The 16,900-nt window shown below is 37.9% G+C and overlaps 1 protein-coding gene across 10 annotated transcripts in view; it reads right to left on the bottom strand.

Annotated features, from left to right (window-relative positions):
* Positions 1–3,369: 3,369 nt before the first annotated feature.
* IFT25 (intraflagellar transport 25) overlaps positions 3,370–16,900 on the bottom strand; it is a 34,841-nt gene continuing 21,310 nt past the window's right edge. For 8 of the 10 annotated variants that reach the window (XM_047726270.1, XM_047726267.1, XM_047726271.1 and 5 more), the window contains 4 exons: positions 11,362–11,468; positions 9,477–9,545; positions 5,342–5,385; positions 3,370–3,582 (listed from right to left, as the gene is read on the bottom strand). In XM_047726270.1, coding sequence (XP_047582226.1) covers positions 3,469–3,582; positions 5,342–5,385; positions 9,477–9,545; positions 11,362–11,468 — 334 coding nt within the window. In that variant the 3' untranslated portion in view covers positions 3,370–3,468. Of the gene's footprint in view, positions 3,583–5,341; positions 5,386–8,364; positions 8,489–9,476; positions 9,546–11,361; positions 11,469–16,900 lie in introns of all 10 variants that reach the window. The other 2 variants (XM_047726272.1, XM_047726273.1) reach the window with 2 other exon arrangements.

Below are 16,900 nucleotides of genomic sequence, written 5' to 3'. Positions count from 1 at the left end.
ACACTGTTTCTTACACAAAGAATCATTGACATTTCAGTTTAGGAAGTTGGCCAAAAGAAAATCCTTAGCATTTCATTTTATTGAACATGAACACAATTGCTCTAAGTCACCTTCCTTCTCAAAAGCCTTAAATGGCTCCAATGTTAAGGGAAAATATTTGAAAGCTTAAAAGCTCTCTGTGATCTGGCTGTAATGTATGGTTTTAGTCTTATTCTTTGCCCTTGTCTGACTTAAATACTCATCACTCCCCAAATGTGTTTGATGAGAGAGTCCTCCTCTTCATGTCTTCGGTCACGCCAACATTGCTCTTGAAATACCTTTCTTACTCTCCTCTGTTTATCTAAAACCTTACCGTTCTAAGAGTAAATTTGTGCAACAAATCTTGGTAAGTGGTTTATCAGGAAGTATTAAGAACCTTAAAACTGTTCCTGACTTTGACCAACTCCCCTCTGGGAGTCTCCTCTAAGGACATCTCTGAGGGGCAGGCAAAGATTTACGCACAAAGATACCCTCAGTAGCATTATTGATTTTTATTTTTCTATTATGAAGAATGTCAAGCATACACAGAGGTGGGTGCAGTGAAGTCCCGTAGACCCACCAACCAGATCTAACCATTTATTGCCATACTTGTTTCAACCAATACCTTTTCCCTTAAAATATCTGCTTATTTTAAAGCAAATCCCAAATATGAGGACATTTTACCCCTATATACTTCGATATGCATCTCTGAAAAATATGAGCATTTTCTTAGCTAAGCTTAAGGCCAGTAACACAGCTAGCAAAATGAACAGTAACACCCAATCCATAAGCATATTTCCCCAAATATCTTTAAAATGTCTTATTTTCAGTTGTTTTGCTCAAATCAGCATCCAAATAACATCCACACATGGCATGTGGCTATTGGGGTCCTTAAAGTCTTTTTGAATCTAGAGTGGGCCCCTTCCTTAATTAATTGCCATTTTTCACGCCACTGACTTGTTGAGGAAACCAGGTCACTTGTTCTGTAGGGTAAGCCACAGTCTAGATTTGTCTGTGAATCAGTCGGGATAGGCCAAGTTATAGCCCAAATTTCACTGGCTTAAAACATTGCTGTTGTTTTTCCTTCTGTCTGTCCATCTCACATTGAGCGGGGTCTGCTCCCTGCTATTATCAGGTTTGTCTCCAAACCCAGACGGGTAAGGCGGCTACCGTGCAGAACATCATTGCTGGTCATCGTGACAGAGAAAGAAAAGAGCTTTGAAGGCTCTCATGTAGACCCAGCTACCCCTTTCCCCTCATCTCATTGCCCACAGTTGGTCATATGGCCCTACCCAAAGAAGGCCAGGAAATCTATCTCACCATGTGCAGGAAAGGCACAGATCTGGCCATTTTGGTGAGTTACAAAATGGCTACTAGTCTATTTGCTGCCCTGTGGTGTCATTTTACTTGTTTTTCCGTCCCTTGTATTTCCTGAAAAATGGAAGTTAACTCTAGAACTTGATGCAACTCGGGCTCAGTAATTCTGGCAGAAGGACTTCAGAGGCTGGCCCGTGTGCTTCATAGGGCATCACAACAGGAGCATAGAATGTTTAACTTCAGTGGACTGTAGCAGCAATAGCCGCTGCCTCCATGGCCTCCCATCATATATATGCATATACGAAGACAATGAGAGGGAGGCAGAGAGGGAGAGAGACTGACTGTGAGAAACTGGCTCAAAGGAGTATGAAGTCTGGCAAGTGCAAAATCTGTAGGGTTGGCTGACAGGCTGGAGAGCTGTTGTGCAAGTCTGAGCGCTGTCTACTGACAGAATTCCTTCTTGTCCAGGAAAGGCCAATCTTTGTTCTATTAAGGTCTTCACCTGATGGAATGGAGGGCAATCTGCTTTACTCGAAGTCCATCCATTTATATGGACATTGGGGAGGGTGTGTGCTATGGTGAGTGCTGTGAAATGTGCAAGCCTGATGATTCACAGACCTGTACCCCTGGGCAAATAATACATTATATGTTCATTTTTTAAAAAGTCCACCCATTTAAATGTTAATCTTATCCCCAGAATACCCCATACATAAACATTCAGAATGTTTGAACAAACTCCTGGGCACTGTGGCCCAGTTGATGTAACACAGAAAATTAACTATCACGAACTAAACTATCACACACTTTCACTAAGATTATTTTATGGGTTGAACTATGTCTCCAAAAAGACATGTTGAAGTCTTCATCCTTGGTACCTGTGAATGTGACCTTACCTGAAAATATGATTGTTACAGATGGAACTAGTTATGATGAGACCATACTGGAGTAGGGTGGGCCCTAATTCAATATGACTGATGTCCTCATGAGAGGAGAAGATAGATAGAAACAGATATGCACAGAGGGAAGATGATGTGAAGACACACACAGAGAATGCCATGTGATGATAGAGGCAGACCCTGGAGCTACAGGGCCACAAGCCCAGGAATGCCAAGGACTGCCAGCAACTCCAGAAGCTGAGAGAAAGCCATTGAACAGATTCTTCCTGAGAACCTCCAGTAGGAACAAACCCTGTCAATACCTTGATTTCTGAGTTCTAGACTCTGAAACCGTGAGACAATAAATTTCTATTGTTTGAAGCCACCAGGTTTGTAGTACATTATGGCAGCCCTAAGAAACTAATATGAACCACATAGATGAAATACCACGTTTAATGCCACTGTTTCTTGTGTGCTTATCAACTTGTGATAAAGTTAGGTTCATGCATTTCTGTTTGTTTTCAATATTCTGGACTTTCTTTTTTGTTTTAATTTTTGGTTATATTAGTTATTTGTGTTTCTAAAAGTTAAGGTATATAAAGTATATTCAGAAAAGCTTTATTTTCGCCTAATCTGTCCTATCCTGTTCTTTACCTCCCCAACATATATAAAAAAAAACAATTAATGTTAACAATGGTTGGATGTGGAAAGTCAGATTATGTTTTTTTTTCCTAATTCTTCTCTGAGATTTTCAAATCAAGGCAAAAATTAAATTAAAAGAAAAAAATAAATTTTTTTGGACAAAGCCCAGTTCAAGTTCCATGGCCTCCATGAAACCTTCCTATAAATCCTTTCTCTTTTCTGAACACATACATTTACTGTCTATGTTGCTCACTTAGCCCTCTTCATCAATCAATCAATAAATAAAAAGTTAATGCACTGAACCTGAAAAAAATAAATGCACTGACATCTGAAGAGCACCTTGTGAGATGCTGGGAGGACACAATGCATTTATCAGTTAAGTTTTCATATATAGTCATTTCCTTTATTAGGCTGTATGAGAGCTTTCTTACAGCCCATATGGTGGCCATCACTCCTCACTAATGAACCAAATTCCTTCACAGAAAATGTTGAAGAGAAAAAAAAAAACTGAAACAGATTGATACAAATCCCTTTAATGAAAGCATATCAATGACAACTTCATGTTTAAATAAATATATTGTTAAAAAAATCATGCAAGAGTATTTGGTTATAATTACTAAGAAAGATCTGAGACTGCTAGTCCCTCTGCAGAAACACTATGCACAGATGCAAAATGATCAAAGGCTGATATAATCATGAATCTCAAATAAGTGGCGTGGCCATCTCGTGTCTGCAAAGGAAAAATCAGTATGGAAGCATTTAGCAATTCTAGTTAGCTTGTTTAAACAGCAGTTAGCAGAAGAAAGGGTGTGATGCAAAAATGATATCCTAAATATATAATATATAAGATATAATATTCAGAAGAGAAGACACCTGCATATAACAGTACCGCTGGTCTGATGTATCATCAGGCAAATATCAGCATTGGTTTGATGAAAAATAATGGGTGGAACTAAAAATCGCAACTTTACATTTCTGATTAATTTTTTAAAAGTGTCTTTCTAAAGTATTTTTCATGTTAGGAGACTTCCTTTGTTTGATGATTCCTCTAACTATACTACTCTGAAACATTATTATACTTTTACATTTGTATAATTTCTCTGGAAAGCAATTTGGCAATATATATAAGCAGCTATAAATATGTCTACCCTGATGGACCCAGTAATTTTATTCCTTGAAATTTAATCATAGAGAATAATTTAAAAGGTGAAGATCATGGTAGTGAGAACATGCGTAAGATGTCCCCTGTAGTTTTACTTATAATGACAGAGGGAGGAAAAGTGAAATTAGTGAACATTTGTCTATTTTCACACATTTCATTTTAAAATTATAATTATGAACTTATAATTTAAAAAGATACAAAGATACAAAGATACAAAATTCTTCACTTTTTACTATTAAACTATGTGATGCATACTGACAAGAAGAAGAAAATAAGTGTAATAAAAGCTCTTGTGGCAGGGTAATAAAATCATGGGTGACTTCCAGCTGCCCACTCCCCCTTACTGTTTTCCAAATGTTCTATAATGTTCTATAATGTTGTTGATTCACAGTGAGTCCTAAAACAAAATACTTAGCAGAGGCTTACTAATCATAACCCATTAATAAACATGGAGAAAAACAGGCAGATAAAATTCAGCCTAATTAATCATTTTCTGGCCCCACTGGCCTCTCCAGTCGCTGGGCACATTTGGGTGGCGAAGAAGATAATTAATAGCATTCAAAAACTTCCTACAGAATCTTTTGAAGCACAGATTTCATAGCAGCGCCTGGTTAAGTTGTGAAGAAGGAAACTTAATGGACAAGGTTCCTCTTTAAGCCTCATTTACAGAAACCTTAAACAAACACTACCACCTAAAAAAAAAAAAAAAAGCCCACACATTCAGTTGTTTCACTTTTTTGTGTTTGTCTAAAACCAGGGCCTGATTAACTAGCAGGAACAGAGGAACCCCTGATGAGGCAGCAGCTTCCTCATCAACAGGCATTCATTCCACTTGACAAGCAAAGCCCAATGGAATGTTTTGGAAAAATGCTGGTTCTCTTTCCACCTCATCTCTCTTTGGCTTATTTGTTGCTGATCCTATGCTCCAGTTCCCCTTCTGTGAATCTCCCTTGTCCTTTCATGCTCAAATTAACATCCGATTTTGGCGTCTCAACCTTTTTTGATTCCTATTCTAAAAGGCCTACAGAATCAAATGAATGAAAGCACAGCTAGTAAACACTTCTAAAAAAACGAACAAAATAAAAACAAGTAAGTGAATTGTTTTACCCTTGCTGTTAGTCTATGACAGATAAAGGCCTAGTTGATGCAGCTTTATTTAAGCTGTAGTATCATTGAGAATGACCTTCTCCATGGGTTATTATGTACAGAACCTATAATACATCACAATAATACAAATTATTAACTTTATGACTGAGGAGATAGATTTAAAACATAAACACATTGCGCTGACTAAAGATGTTTATCTCTACAAAGTATGTTGGCTTACCATAATTTCTTCATTTTGCAGCTGCCCCTCTGTGTGGACTAGATCTAAACCAGAAATTTAACAGAAATGAGTTAGGATTCAAAATACATGAGGACAGCTACTGAAATTTAGGCTCAGCAAAACATGATGTCTGGTAAACTACAGTTAGATCAGAATTACTAGGGGTTGGGGGTTAAAATTCAGTATCAAAATAGGAATATTTGATGTAAAAGGCATGAAAGATAAACTGTGAGCTCTAAAACATCTGTAGTGAGTATAAACAAAAGGAAATGTAAATCAGAGTAAAGGAATATAAAGTAAGGAATTGACAAAATGTGAAAATCCCTTTTAAGGATCAAGCCACAGTTATCACAGGCCTGAAAGGAGCCATCTTATTAACACTCCCATAGGTAATGACTACAGCTCAGTTTCTCATGCTGAACTTTTACTGTGACGTTGAATTATGCTGCCTGTGAATTGATCTTTCTTGGTACCCAACTTTAGAAAACATTTACTTAATATAATTTTTTAGATTTTTTTTTTTTAATTTATTTCTTTGACAGAGACAGATCAGAAGTAGGCAGAGAGGAAGGCAGAGAGAGGAGGAAGCAGGCTCCCTGCTGAGCAGAGATCCTGATGTGGGACTCGATCCCAGGACCCTGAGATCATGACCTGAGCTGAAGGCAGAGGCTTTAACCCACTGAGCCACCCAGGCGCCCTACTTAATATAATTTTTAAAACAGATTAACTTAGTTGGTCACGAGTCATATCAAACATTCTTTTGGAGGGGCACCTGGGTGGCTCAGTGGGTTAAGCCTCTGCCTTCGGCTCAGGTCATGGTCTCAGGGTCCTGGGATCGAGCCCCATATCGGGCTCTCTGCTCCGCGGGGAGCCTGCTTCCCCCTATCTCTCTGCCCACCTCTCTGCCTACTTGTGATCTCTGTCAAATAAATAAATAAAATCATGGGCGCCTGGGTGGCTCAGTGGGTTAAGCCGCTGCCTTCGGCTCAGGTCATGATCTCAGGGTCCTGGGATCGAGTCCCACATCGGGCTCTCTGCTCAGCAAGAAGCCTGCTTCCCTCTCTCTCTCTCTCTGCCTGCCTCTCCGTCTACTTGTGATCTCTCTCTCTGTCAAATAAATAAATAAATAAAATCTTTTAAAAAAAAATAAATAAATAAATAAATAAAATCTTAAAAAAAAAAACATTCTTTTGGAAACATGAAATATTTTATTGATATAACAATAAACACTGACATTATTTAGAAATTAATTTTATTTGTATCAGAATAGTTAGTGCACATAATTTTTAAGGCACATATTACAAAAGGGATAGTCTCTGGGAAGTAAGACAGTGCATGACTTCCGGTTTCCTAACCTCTCTCTGAGGTAATGAATGGTAGTAATTCCCTGCCTGACCCTTTCTTTCCCTTCCAGTCCTGCTCCTGAGAGGCAAATGTTTCCAACCCTTTCAGTGCTTTTTCCCTAGAATTGTAACATGTTTATATTCCTTTTCTCAATTTATCAGTGTTTTACTGACTTTATATTATGGTAGGAGAAAATTAGGTCTCTGAAATCGATATCCTCTTCCTCCTCCTGCAACTTTTCCCTCCTGCCATCCTCTCAGTTTTGAAATCAATACTTGACAGTTACATTATTGTCTATGTAATGTTATTTACTACTGAAATAAGTATCAAATTATGATCCCATTTTCTTTCTTATGCAACTCCTCCTCTACCAGGATTTAATTATAACCTCTTCTTTCACTGCTTAGTTTAATTATGAAAAATTGGGGGTGCCTGGGTGGCTCAGTTGGTTAAGCAACTGCCTTCAGCTCAGGTTGTGATCCTGAAGTCCCAGGATTGAGTTCCACATCGGGCTCCCTGCTCTGTGGGGAGCCTGCTTCTCCCTCTGACCCTCTCCCCTCTCATGCTCTCTGTCACTCTCAGGTAAATAAATAAAATCTTAAAAAAAAAAAAAAAAAAAAGGAAAGAAAATTGGAAAATCTCACTTACATCAAAAAAGACTCATATTATTCCTGTATATACCCATCATCTTGATTTTATAATTACTAACATTTCACTATACTTGATTTATGGAAATTTTTTTGCTAAAGTATTCTTTTTAAGATTTTATTTATTTATTTAAGAGAGAGAGAATGAGCAGGGAGGAGGAGTGGAGGGAGAGGGAGAAGCAAACTCCCTACTAAGTAAGGAGCCAACGTGGGGCTTGATCCCAGGACCCTGGGATCATAACTTGAGCTGAAGGCAGATGGTTAATGGACAGACCCACCCAGATGCCCTTGCTAAAGTATTTTAAAGAAATCTAAGACAACACGACATTTCACCTCCAAATATTTGATTATCCATCTCTCGATAGTAAGGATATTTTCTTACAAAAGCATAATACTATTATCATACCAACATTTAAAAATGCTTTAATATCATATAATACCCAGTCCACATTCCAATTTCCCAACTGTCCCCAAAATGTCTTTTTTAAAAAAATTTATTTTAATTTATTTATTTGACAGACGGAGATCACAAGTAGGCAGAGAAACAGGCAGAGAGAGAGAGGAGGAAGCAGGCTCCCCGCTGAGCAGAGAGTCCGATGCGGGGCTCGATCCCAGGACCCTGGGATCATGACCTGAGCCAAAGGCAGAGGCCTTAACCCACTGAGCCACCCAGGCGCCCCCCAAAATGTCTTTTTATAGTTGGTTTATTCAAATCAGAATCAAGTCTCCTCTAAGGAGACTTTTGAATTGCTTTCTCTCCCCCACAAACATTTTTTTCCCATGTCACTGACATATTGAAGAGATCAGGTCAGTTTTTCTGTAGAATGTCCCACATTTTGTCATCTTACCTCCTCCTAGTTTCATTACATTTAATCCTCTATCCTCTATTTCCAATATACTGGAATTAGAGCTAAAGGCTTGATTATATTCAAGGTTTGAGGCTTTCATCAAATGTCCGGTGAACTTTGGCTATCTTTTGTTACTTATAAATAAATCATTTGAAAACCGTGTGCATGAACCAGGCTCACTGACTAGGGCTTCAACAGAGCGACCAGGAATGAGCTAGCCTTTGTCCGTATCCATAGATCTTTTTTCTGGAGCCATTCGGTTTCTCCAAAAATGTTTAGTCTCCTGGGTGGGGCTATATTCTTGATTGCTGTCATAAACATTAGAGCACAGAAGAGTGAGTTCTCACCATTCAATTTGCAGGCTTCCACTTAAATCCCCTGCTTTCAACTGCACAGCTCCCTTACTTTCTCTACTCTGTCTGGCCTCGCTGAGTTCTGAGCCTCAACACACAGTGTTCCTCATTATCCTTTGCAGGTGGTTTGCGGGAGGAAAGAGGAAATCATCCAGCTTTGTGGAACAGGAGAACTTACATAGGGTCAAAAACTCTGCATATAGATGTTCAACTAATTACCCCTGTTTTCCGGTCCACGTCTCCCTTGCACTTTCCCTGGTACCTTCTGCCTTCAAATTCTAGACCTTTCTGGGGTTTTGTTGGGCAAACTGGCTTGCTTTACATTGCTATTCTCCTTGGACGGCACTTAGCTACTACTCCATTCGGCGACGTTAGTTCCTTCTCTTCCATCTGCGTCCTCTCTTCCATAATATGGATTAACTCCTCACATCCTTGTTGGTCTCCTGTTTTTTTCATTATTTTCGTTTTTGTCCTTGTAGGTTTATGCCTCCTTTAATCCCTTTTCCATTATTCTCATGGTATTTGGGGAAGGAAAGGAAACAGACACACGAAGGCAACATGTTGTGTTTAATTAGAGGCAATTCTGATGATGATATTTAAATAGTACCATTAGGAAGGGAGGAAGACAAGAAACTAATACTTATTGTCTACCATGTAGAGTTTGGTAGATGATACTATGTTCATAAAAACCTTAAATCATGGGTTATTGTCCCCATTTTTCAGATAAGGATTCTGAAACTCAGAAAAATTATTAACATGCTAACAGTTACATAACCAGAAGTGAAGCAGCAGTCTTGTATTCAAACTTGGGTTTTTCTAGGCTCTACATAAGTCACAAGAGTCACCTTTTTTCACCAAAACACAGCACAACTGGAAATACAGAATCAAAGGATAATTCTCCACTCCCTCACACCCAGAACAATGCTGGTGAAAAAGCACATACCTCTTTCAATCCATGGCTCAAAATCAACTGGCTCTTTAGATGTGGTCTTTTCAATCCTCAAGGTCCTCACTGACGTTGGGAGTAAAAAAAATAAATAAAGTGTTAATTACCTACTTAATTTTATGTTGCTGTCCTTACATTTCCTTTTTTTTCTCTGAAAGTGTCAAGCACTGGCGGGACTACACAATATACTGGGATCAGAAATACCTGGTCCGGGGGCACCTGGGTGGCTCAGTCGGTTAAGCGTCTGCCCTCGGCCCAGGTTATGATCTCAGGGTCCTGGGATTGAGCCCCACATCGGGCTCTCTGCTCAGCAGGGAGCCCGCTTCCTCCACCCCTCTCTGCCTGCCTCTCTGCCTACTTGTGATCTCTCTCTCTCTCTGTCGAATAAATAAATAAATTCGTGTAAAAAAAAAAAAAAAAAAAAAAGAAATACCTGGTCTGAAAATCATTCACATACTCTGTTTTTCTGTAGGCCCCTATGGTAAAATGTAGTCTCGTGTCACTGTAATCTTACAAATGTTTGCAAAGCACTTAATACAAAGTTAGTAGAGTCTTTCCAAACTTGGTTATCATCCAGAGTTTTTGTGTACTGGTAATAGTAATAATAACAGTAATCATAATAAGAATACTGTTAGTGATCTTGGTCATAAACCTTTATGGAGAAACTACTGTGAGTCAGGCATATTTACTCATTCACTCTTGACTATAATCTTCTAAGAAAAAGTATTACTAATACACTTTACTGATGAGGAAACAGGCTTACAGAAATCAGGCACCTTAGAGAATAGAGCTAGTAAGGGTCAGAAACAGAATTCAAACTTAGGTGTATCTGACTCTAGAGCCTCTACAATTAATGACAGGAGAGAGACTTAACCAGAATCCAGGCATCTTCCTTCTGCATTGTTTTGTCTCCATTATCCCTAACCCAGATCCTGCTAGAAACATTCTTCTCTTCTCTTCTCTGTTCTGTGGCCTGGGGGAGGACGCCTGGGGATTGCATCACTGGCTTCTGGTTGGGTTTGGCCAATGGGAGGCCCTGGGAGGAAACTGGAGGGCAGTGGCAAAGTGAGATCAGGTTGTTTTTTGCCCACTCCCTTCCTGCTTCCGTGCCCTGTCTGAGACAGTGGTTGGGTCCCTTCATGCTTACAGCCACTGCCGGGCAGGCCATTAGACACAGGCTCCAGCTCTCATTGGGCTCTGGTAACACAATTTTTGTTCCTTATTCTAGGGGTGGTAATGGCTTATTGCTGTGGCCAGTTTCAGGGTGTTCTCACCATCCTAGGTTCCCTTACCCAGACCATAATTTTGTAAGTAATCCCATCAATAAAGTCTTTTCATTTGAACCATCTGGGATGTATTCTCTCCTGCCATGATTTTTTCTGAAATATTTTATCCTTAAGTAAACACAAGACAGGATCAGAATGATGTTCCAAAGGGAGAGTCCTCTCCTAAATGCCTCAGAAAATGCCATTATTAAAAGAAGAATAAAAATTATCCAATGCAAATAATCAAGGTTATCAGATTTTCAGAAAGAATTTGACAGAGAACCCCAAGCCAAATGAATCTGAAATAAAGATGTTGAAGAACCGAGTGTTCTGGCAAGCTGGCTTCTTAAGTTCATAATAGGGTTTTTTGCCAAAGATTTTCACATAGTAAATTGCATGGAAATTATTATGCACTTTGGAAGGATTTCAAATTTGCAATTTTAGAGAAGCTAACTGTGCTCAAGGCAGTTAACCCATACTCCCCACTCTCCCAACCCAGCCATAAAACTGGATTCCATGCTGCAAAGAAAAGTTAGTGTTTTGCCAAAGTTTACATATGTGCCCTCTGCCTATGGGAAAATGAAAAGATGATGAATATTAATGTATTATTTGCTTACCAAAGTAACTTTGGATTACAAGTCTTTCAATCCTTACATGTTTGTGAAAACAAATAATGAACTCTTGGGGAAACATTCCTGTTGTGGTCCAAAATGTTTCTGGATTCCTATTGTTAATTTTAAAGGAAAAAGAAAAAAGAAGAGCCAAATAAAAATATTCAATCACAAAATTCTAGTGGGTAAGTATTTTCAATAAACAACCCTTGACTCTTAAGATCCCTACCTCTTCCTTCTGCCTCTAATCTCTCCCCAACTTTAATAATTCTTCTTTATTATTACCAGATACATTTTTTAAAAACACAGAAACAGAACTGATGTCACTCTCTTGTCTAAAAGCCTTCAGTGGTCCCTTAGTGCCTATAAACCTGCCTGTGAAGGATGGCATTTTACAACCCTGTACGATCTGGTCACATTATTAAAGTACACTGTCTCCCGTCATGGTATGCTCTCCCGTTACTGTAGTCACATCGGGCCAATTAAGATTCTGCAAACACATCATACAGGATCATATTTCTGTGCCTTATTTAGTTCATGAATTTGACCCAAAGGCCTTTCTTCCCTTAGGAGTATATTCGCTCTTTGGTCCCATCTCTCAGCCCCCACAAGTCAGAATCACTTCCTCAGGCCTCCTTTGCACTCAGAATCCATTTTTGCATTGATACTTCTCTCTTGTGCTTTTATGGCTCTGCTAGATGCTGAGTTCTCGGAGTCCAACCACTTTCTCTTCATTATCTTTATACCCCAGCAACTATCACATTGGCTGACCCATAGCAGACGCACAGTTAGATGTGTGTTGAAAAAAAATGCATTCAATTTTATGTCATATATATAATTAAAATATATGTAATATATATAGTACTGTCCACAGAGATAACCATTTCTATTTTAACTATACAAGCTGCTTCTTTCCTTTTTGTAGGTAAAATTTTACCTGCAGTGAAATTTAAGTATACAATTCAATGAGTTTTGACAAAATGTATATACTCACATAACCATTACGCTAGGGCAACAAATATCAAGATATGTAACATTTCCATTGCTCCAGAAACTTTCCTTTTCTTTCCTTCCAGACATTTCTTACCTCCCTTAGGTAACTATTGCTCTGATTTCTGTGACCATAGACTATGCCACAATTTGGTTATTCATTCTTCTGTCTGATTATTTTGTTGGATATTTGGATTGCTTCCAGCTTTTTAGTATTATGAATAGGTTGTTATAAACATTCTTGTACAAGTGTTTTGGGGACATATTTTCATTTCTCTTGGGCAATTATTAGGAATAGAATTGCTGGGTCATAGGGCAGAGGTATGTATAACTTTACAAGAAGCTGCCAGATTTCCAAAGTGATTGTACTATTTTATATTCCTACCAGCAATGTAAGAGAGTTCTAGTTGCTCCATACCCTTCCAAAACTTGCCTTTGTCAGCCCTTTTTTTTTTAGCTATTCTAGTAGATATAAAATGGTGTCCTACAATGACATTCACTTGGATTTCCCTGATAACAAATGATGCTAAGCACTTTTTCATATATATATATATATTTTTTTTTTTCATAAATATATATCAGAAGTTTTACTGACAACATAATTGATATGTATCTTACATATGTATTATACACTGTCTTCTTACAATAAAGTAAGCTGGAGTAAAGAAAATGTTAAGAGGGGTGCCTGGGTGGCTCAGTGGGTTAAAGCCTCTGCCTTCGGCTCGGGTCATGATCCCAGGGTCCTGGGATCAAGCCCCACATCGGGCTCTCTGCTCGGCGGGGAGCCTGCTTCCCCCTTTCTCTGTGCCTGCCTCTCTGCCTGCTTGTGATCTGTCAAATAAATAGATAAATCTTTTAAAAAAAAAAAAAAGAAAGAAAGAAAGAAAGAAAAAGTTAAGAAAATCTGAAAGAAGAGAAGATATATTTACTCCTCTGTACATGTATTTATTGAAAAAAATCCCACACAGTTCAAATCCATGTTGCTCAAGGGTCACCTGTACTTTACTATGTATTCTTGTCCTTTATGAGATATATATATTGTGAATATTTTCTTGTCTTTCCATTTTCTTACTTATGTCTTTCAATGAGTAGAAGTTTTCTTTTTGGTGAAGTCCAGTTTTATTACCCGTTTCTTTTATGTTTAGTGATTTTTATGTCGAAGAAATCTTTGCCTACCTCACAGTTACAAAGGAACTTTCTGACGTTTTCTCCTTGAAGCTCAGTCATTTTGGCTCTAAGTGGAGATCTATGATCCATCCTGAATTAACTTTTGTGTTTGGTATGAGGTAGGGGTGGAGGTTCATTTTTATCAGTATATTTATTCAAGTATTCCAACACCATTTATTAAGAGTTTCCTTTTCTTACTGAGCTGCCTTGGTGTCTTTGCCTAAAATTAATGGGCTATAGATGGGTAGATCTGTCCCCTTCATTTTACTCCATTGATCTGTTTCTATATCCTTAGGCTTCTGTTGAAAACTAATTGACCTAGTATATGTGGGTCTATTTCTGGGCTTTCTATTCTGTTCCATTGGTATGTATATCTATCTTTACAAAAACACCACACATTTGGATTACTGTAAGTTATTAAGTCTTGAAATCAGATAATGTAAGCCCTCAAACTTCCTTCTTTCTCAAATTACTTTGAGTAGATTGGGCCTTTGCATTTCCACATACATTTCAGAATCAACTTGTACTTTATATTTCTAAAGTATAAAAAATGTATTTTACTTGTAAAAGTCAATTGAGATTTTGATCGACACTGTACTGAATCAACAGGTTATTTTAGAGAGAAATTGGCACCTTAACAATATTGAGTTTTCCAATCATGAATGTAGTATATCTTTTCATCTACTTAGCTATTTAATTTTCCTCAGCAGCATTTTATGGTTTTCCTGTAAAGGTCTTACATATCTTGTTAAGTTTATTCTTAACTCTCTTTATGGTTTGACTGCTATTAGAAATGGAATTTTTTAAACTTCAGTTTCCAACTGTTTCCTGCTATTATATAGTAATATAACTGATTCTTGCATATTGACCTTGCTAAATGTACTTATTAGCTCTAGTAGGCTTTTTTTTAAAAAATAGATTCTTTGTTGTTTGTAGATTCCTATGAAACATTAATACAACCTGTAAACAAAGACAATCTTTCTTTTTTTAAAAAATGTATTTATTTGACAGACAGAGAGTGTGCGAGCACAAGCAGGGGACGTGGCAGGCAGAGGGAGAAGCAGGCTTCCCACTGAGCAGAGAACCCTATGTGGGGCTTGATTCCAGGACCCTGGGATCATGACCTAAGCTGAAGGCAGAGGCTTAACCCACTGAGCCACCCAGGCGCCCCTATAGGTTGATTTTTTTAAGGAATCTGTCCACTTAAATTGTCAACTTATTAGCCTAAATTTGTTCTTTTCTTAAAAACATTTTAAAATTAAGGTATAATTGACATATAACATTTAGTTTCAGGTATATAACATAATGATTTGATATCCTAAATTTATCCTTCATAGTGACTTATTAGTCTTTTGGAAACTGTAGTGATACTGCTTTTTTCATTGCTGGTACTGGTGATTTACATGTCCTCTATTCTTTCTTGGTCAGTTTTCCTAGAGATTTATAACTTTCAATATTTCTTTCAGATAATCAATTTTAGCTTTGTTAATTTTTTCTAATTGTCTATTTTCTATTTTATTGATCTCTGTTCTTACCTTTATTATTCACTTTCTTTGGGTACAATTTGCTCTTCCTTATCTAGCTTCCTACTGTGGAAATTTAACTAGTGGTTTTTAAAAATTCTTTTTTAAAAAATATTTTATTTATTTGAGCGAGAGAAAGAGAGAGAGAGAGGGAGTAAGTGGGGAAGGGGCAGAGGGAGAAGCAGGTTCCCTGCTGAGTAGGGAGCCTGATGTGGGGCTCGATCCCAGGACCCCAGGATCATGACCTGAGCTGAAGGCAGATGCTTAATCGACTAAGCCACCCAGGTGCCCCTAAAAATTCTTTTTAAGAAATATTTATGCTATAAAAAATTTCCCTGGAAGCATCACTTTAGCTGCATCTACAAATGTGGATATATTGTGTTTTGTTATCATTTGGTTAGAAATATTTTCTTTTTTTAAAGATATTTATTTATTTACTTGACAGACAGAGATCACAAGTAGGTAGAGAGGCATGCAGAGAGAGAGAGGAAGGGAAGCGGGCTCCCTGCTGAGCAGAGAGCCCGACTCGGGGCTCAATCCCAGGACCCTGGGATCATGACCTGAGCCGAAGGCAGAGGCTTTAACCCACTGAGCCACCCAGGCACCCCAGAAATATTTTCTAACATACCTTGTGATTTCTTCTTTGACCAATGGGTTATTTAGAAGTGCCATGTTTAATTTCTAAGTTTCAGGGATGTTTTTCCAAAGGTCTTTTTAATATTTACTTGTAATTTAATTACATATTGGTCAGAGAACAAATTCTTTTTTCTCCAGCTTTAGTGCAATTTAATCAATACACAACATTATGTATGTTTAAGGTATATAACATGATGATTTGTTTACATATATGTTGTGAAATCACGGCCATAATAAAGTTAATTAACACATCCATCATCTCACATGTACCATTTTTTTTCAATACATATTCCCTAAGGTTTTCATCTTTTGAAATAGACTGGCTTTATGGACCAGCACATTTCAGTGAATGTTTAATGGAGACTTCTTCCATGTGCCACTGTTGATTATAGTGTTGTATAAATGTCAATTCAGTCAAGGTGACTGACATGTGCAGATCACCCTATCTTTACCATGTCTTTACTATGTGTATCTTTAGAATCTTTGGCTGCTTTATCACTACTAAAAGAAAGGTGTTAAAATCTCCAACTTATGATTGTGGATTTGTTTATTTCTTTCATCTGTCAGTTTTTACGTATTTTGAAGATTATCAGGTCAGTATACATTTAGGATTATTATCTATTCCTGATGAAAGAATTCTCAAAACATTAAAAATGTCCCTTTATCTCTGGTAATTCTCCTTTTTTTTTTTTTTTTTTTTAATTAAAGATTTTATTTATTTATTTGACAGAGAGAGATCACAAGTAGATGGAGAGGCAGGCAGAGAGAGAGAGAGAGGGAAGCAGGATCTCTGCCAAGCAGAGAACCCGATGCGGGACTCGATCCCAGGACTCTGAGATCATGACCTGAGCCGAAGGCAGCGGCTTAACCCACTGAGCCACCCAGGCGCCCTCTGGTAATTCTCCTTACCCTACATTCTACTTTGTCTGATAGGAATATAGCCAAGCCACTTTCTTATGTTTAGTGTTAATAGGATACATCTTTTTCATCCTTTTATTTTCAAGCTATTTGTGACTTTACATTTAAAGTACATCTCTTCCAGATAGCATATACCTGTGTGTTATATTTTTACCCAGTCTGACAAATTCTGTCAATTTCTATCATTTAATTGAAGTGTTTAGCCCATTGGCATTTAATGTAATTATGGGTTGAAGTCTACCATCTTGCTATTCATGTTCCATTTGTCCCTCCCATCTATTTTTGTCTTGTTCTATTTCTCCTTTCCTATC

The sequence above is a fragment of the Lutra lutra genome, chromosome 4, assembly GCF_902655055.1.
Source record: "Lutra lutra chromosome 4, mLutLut1.2, whole genome shotgun sequence".
NCBI classification, from domain to species: Eukaryota; Metazoa; Chordata; class Mammalia; order Carnivora; family Mustelidae; genus Lutra; species Lutra lutra.
This window is presented reverse-complemented; position numbering and strand designations above follow the sequence as displayed.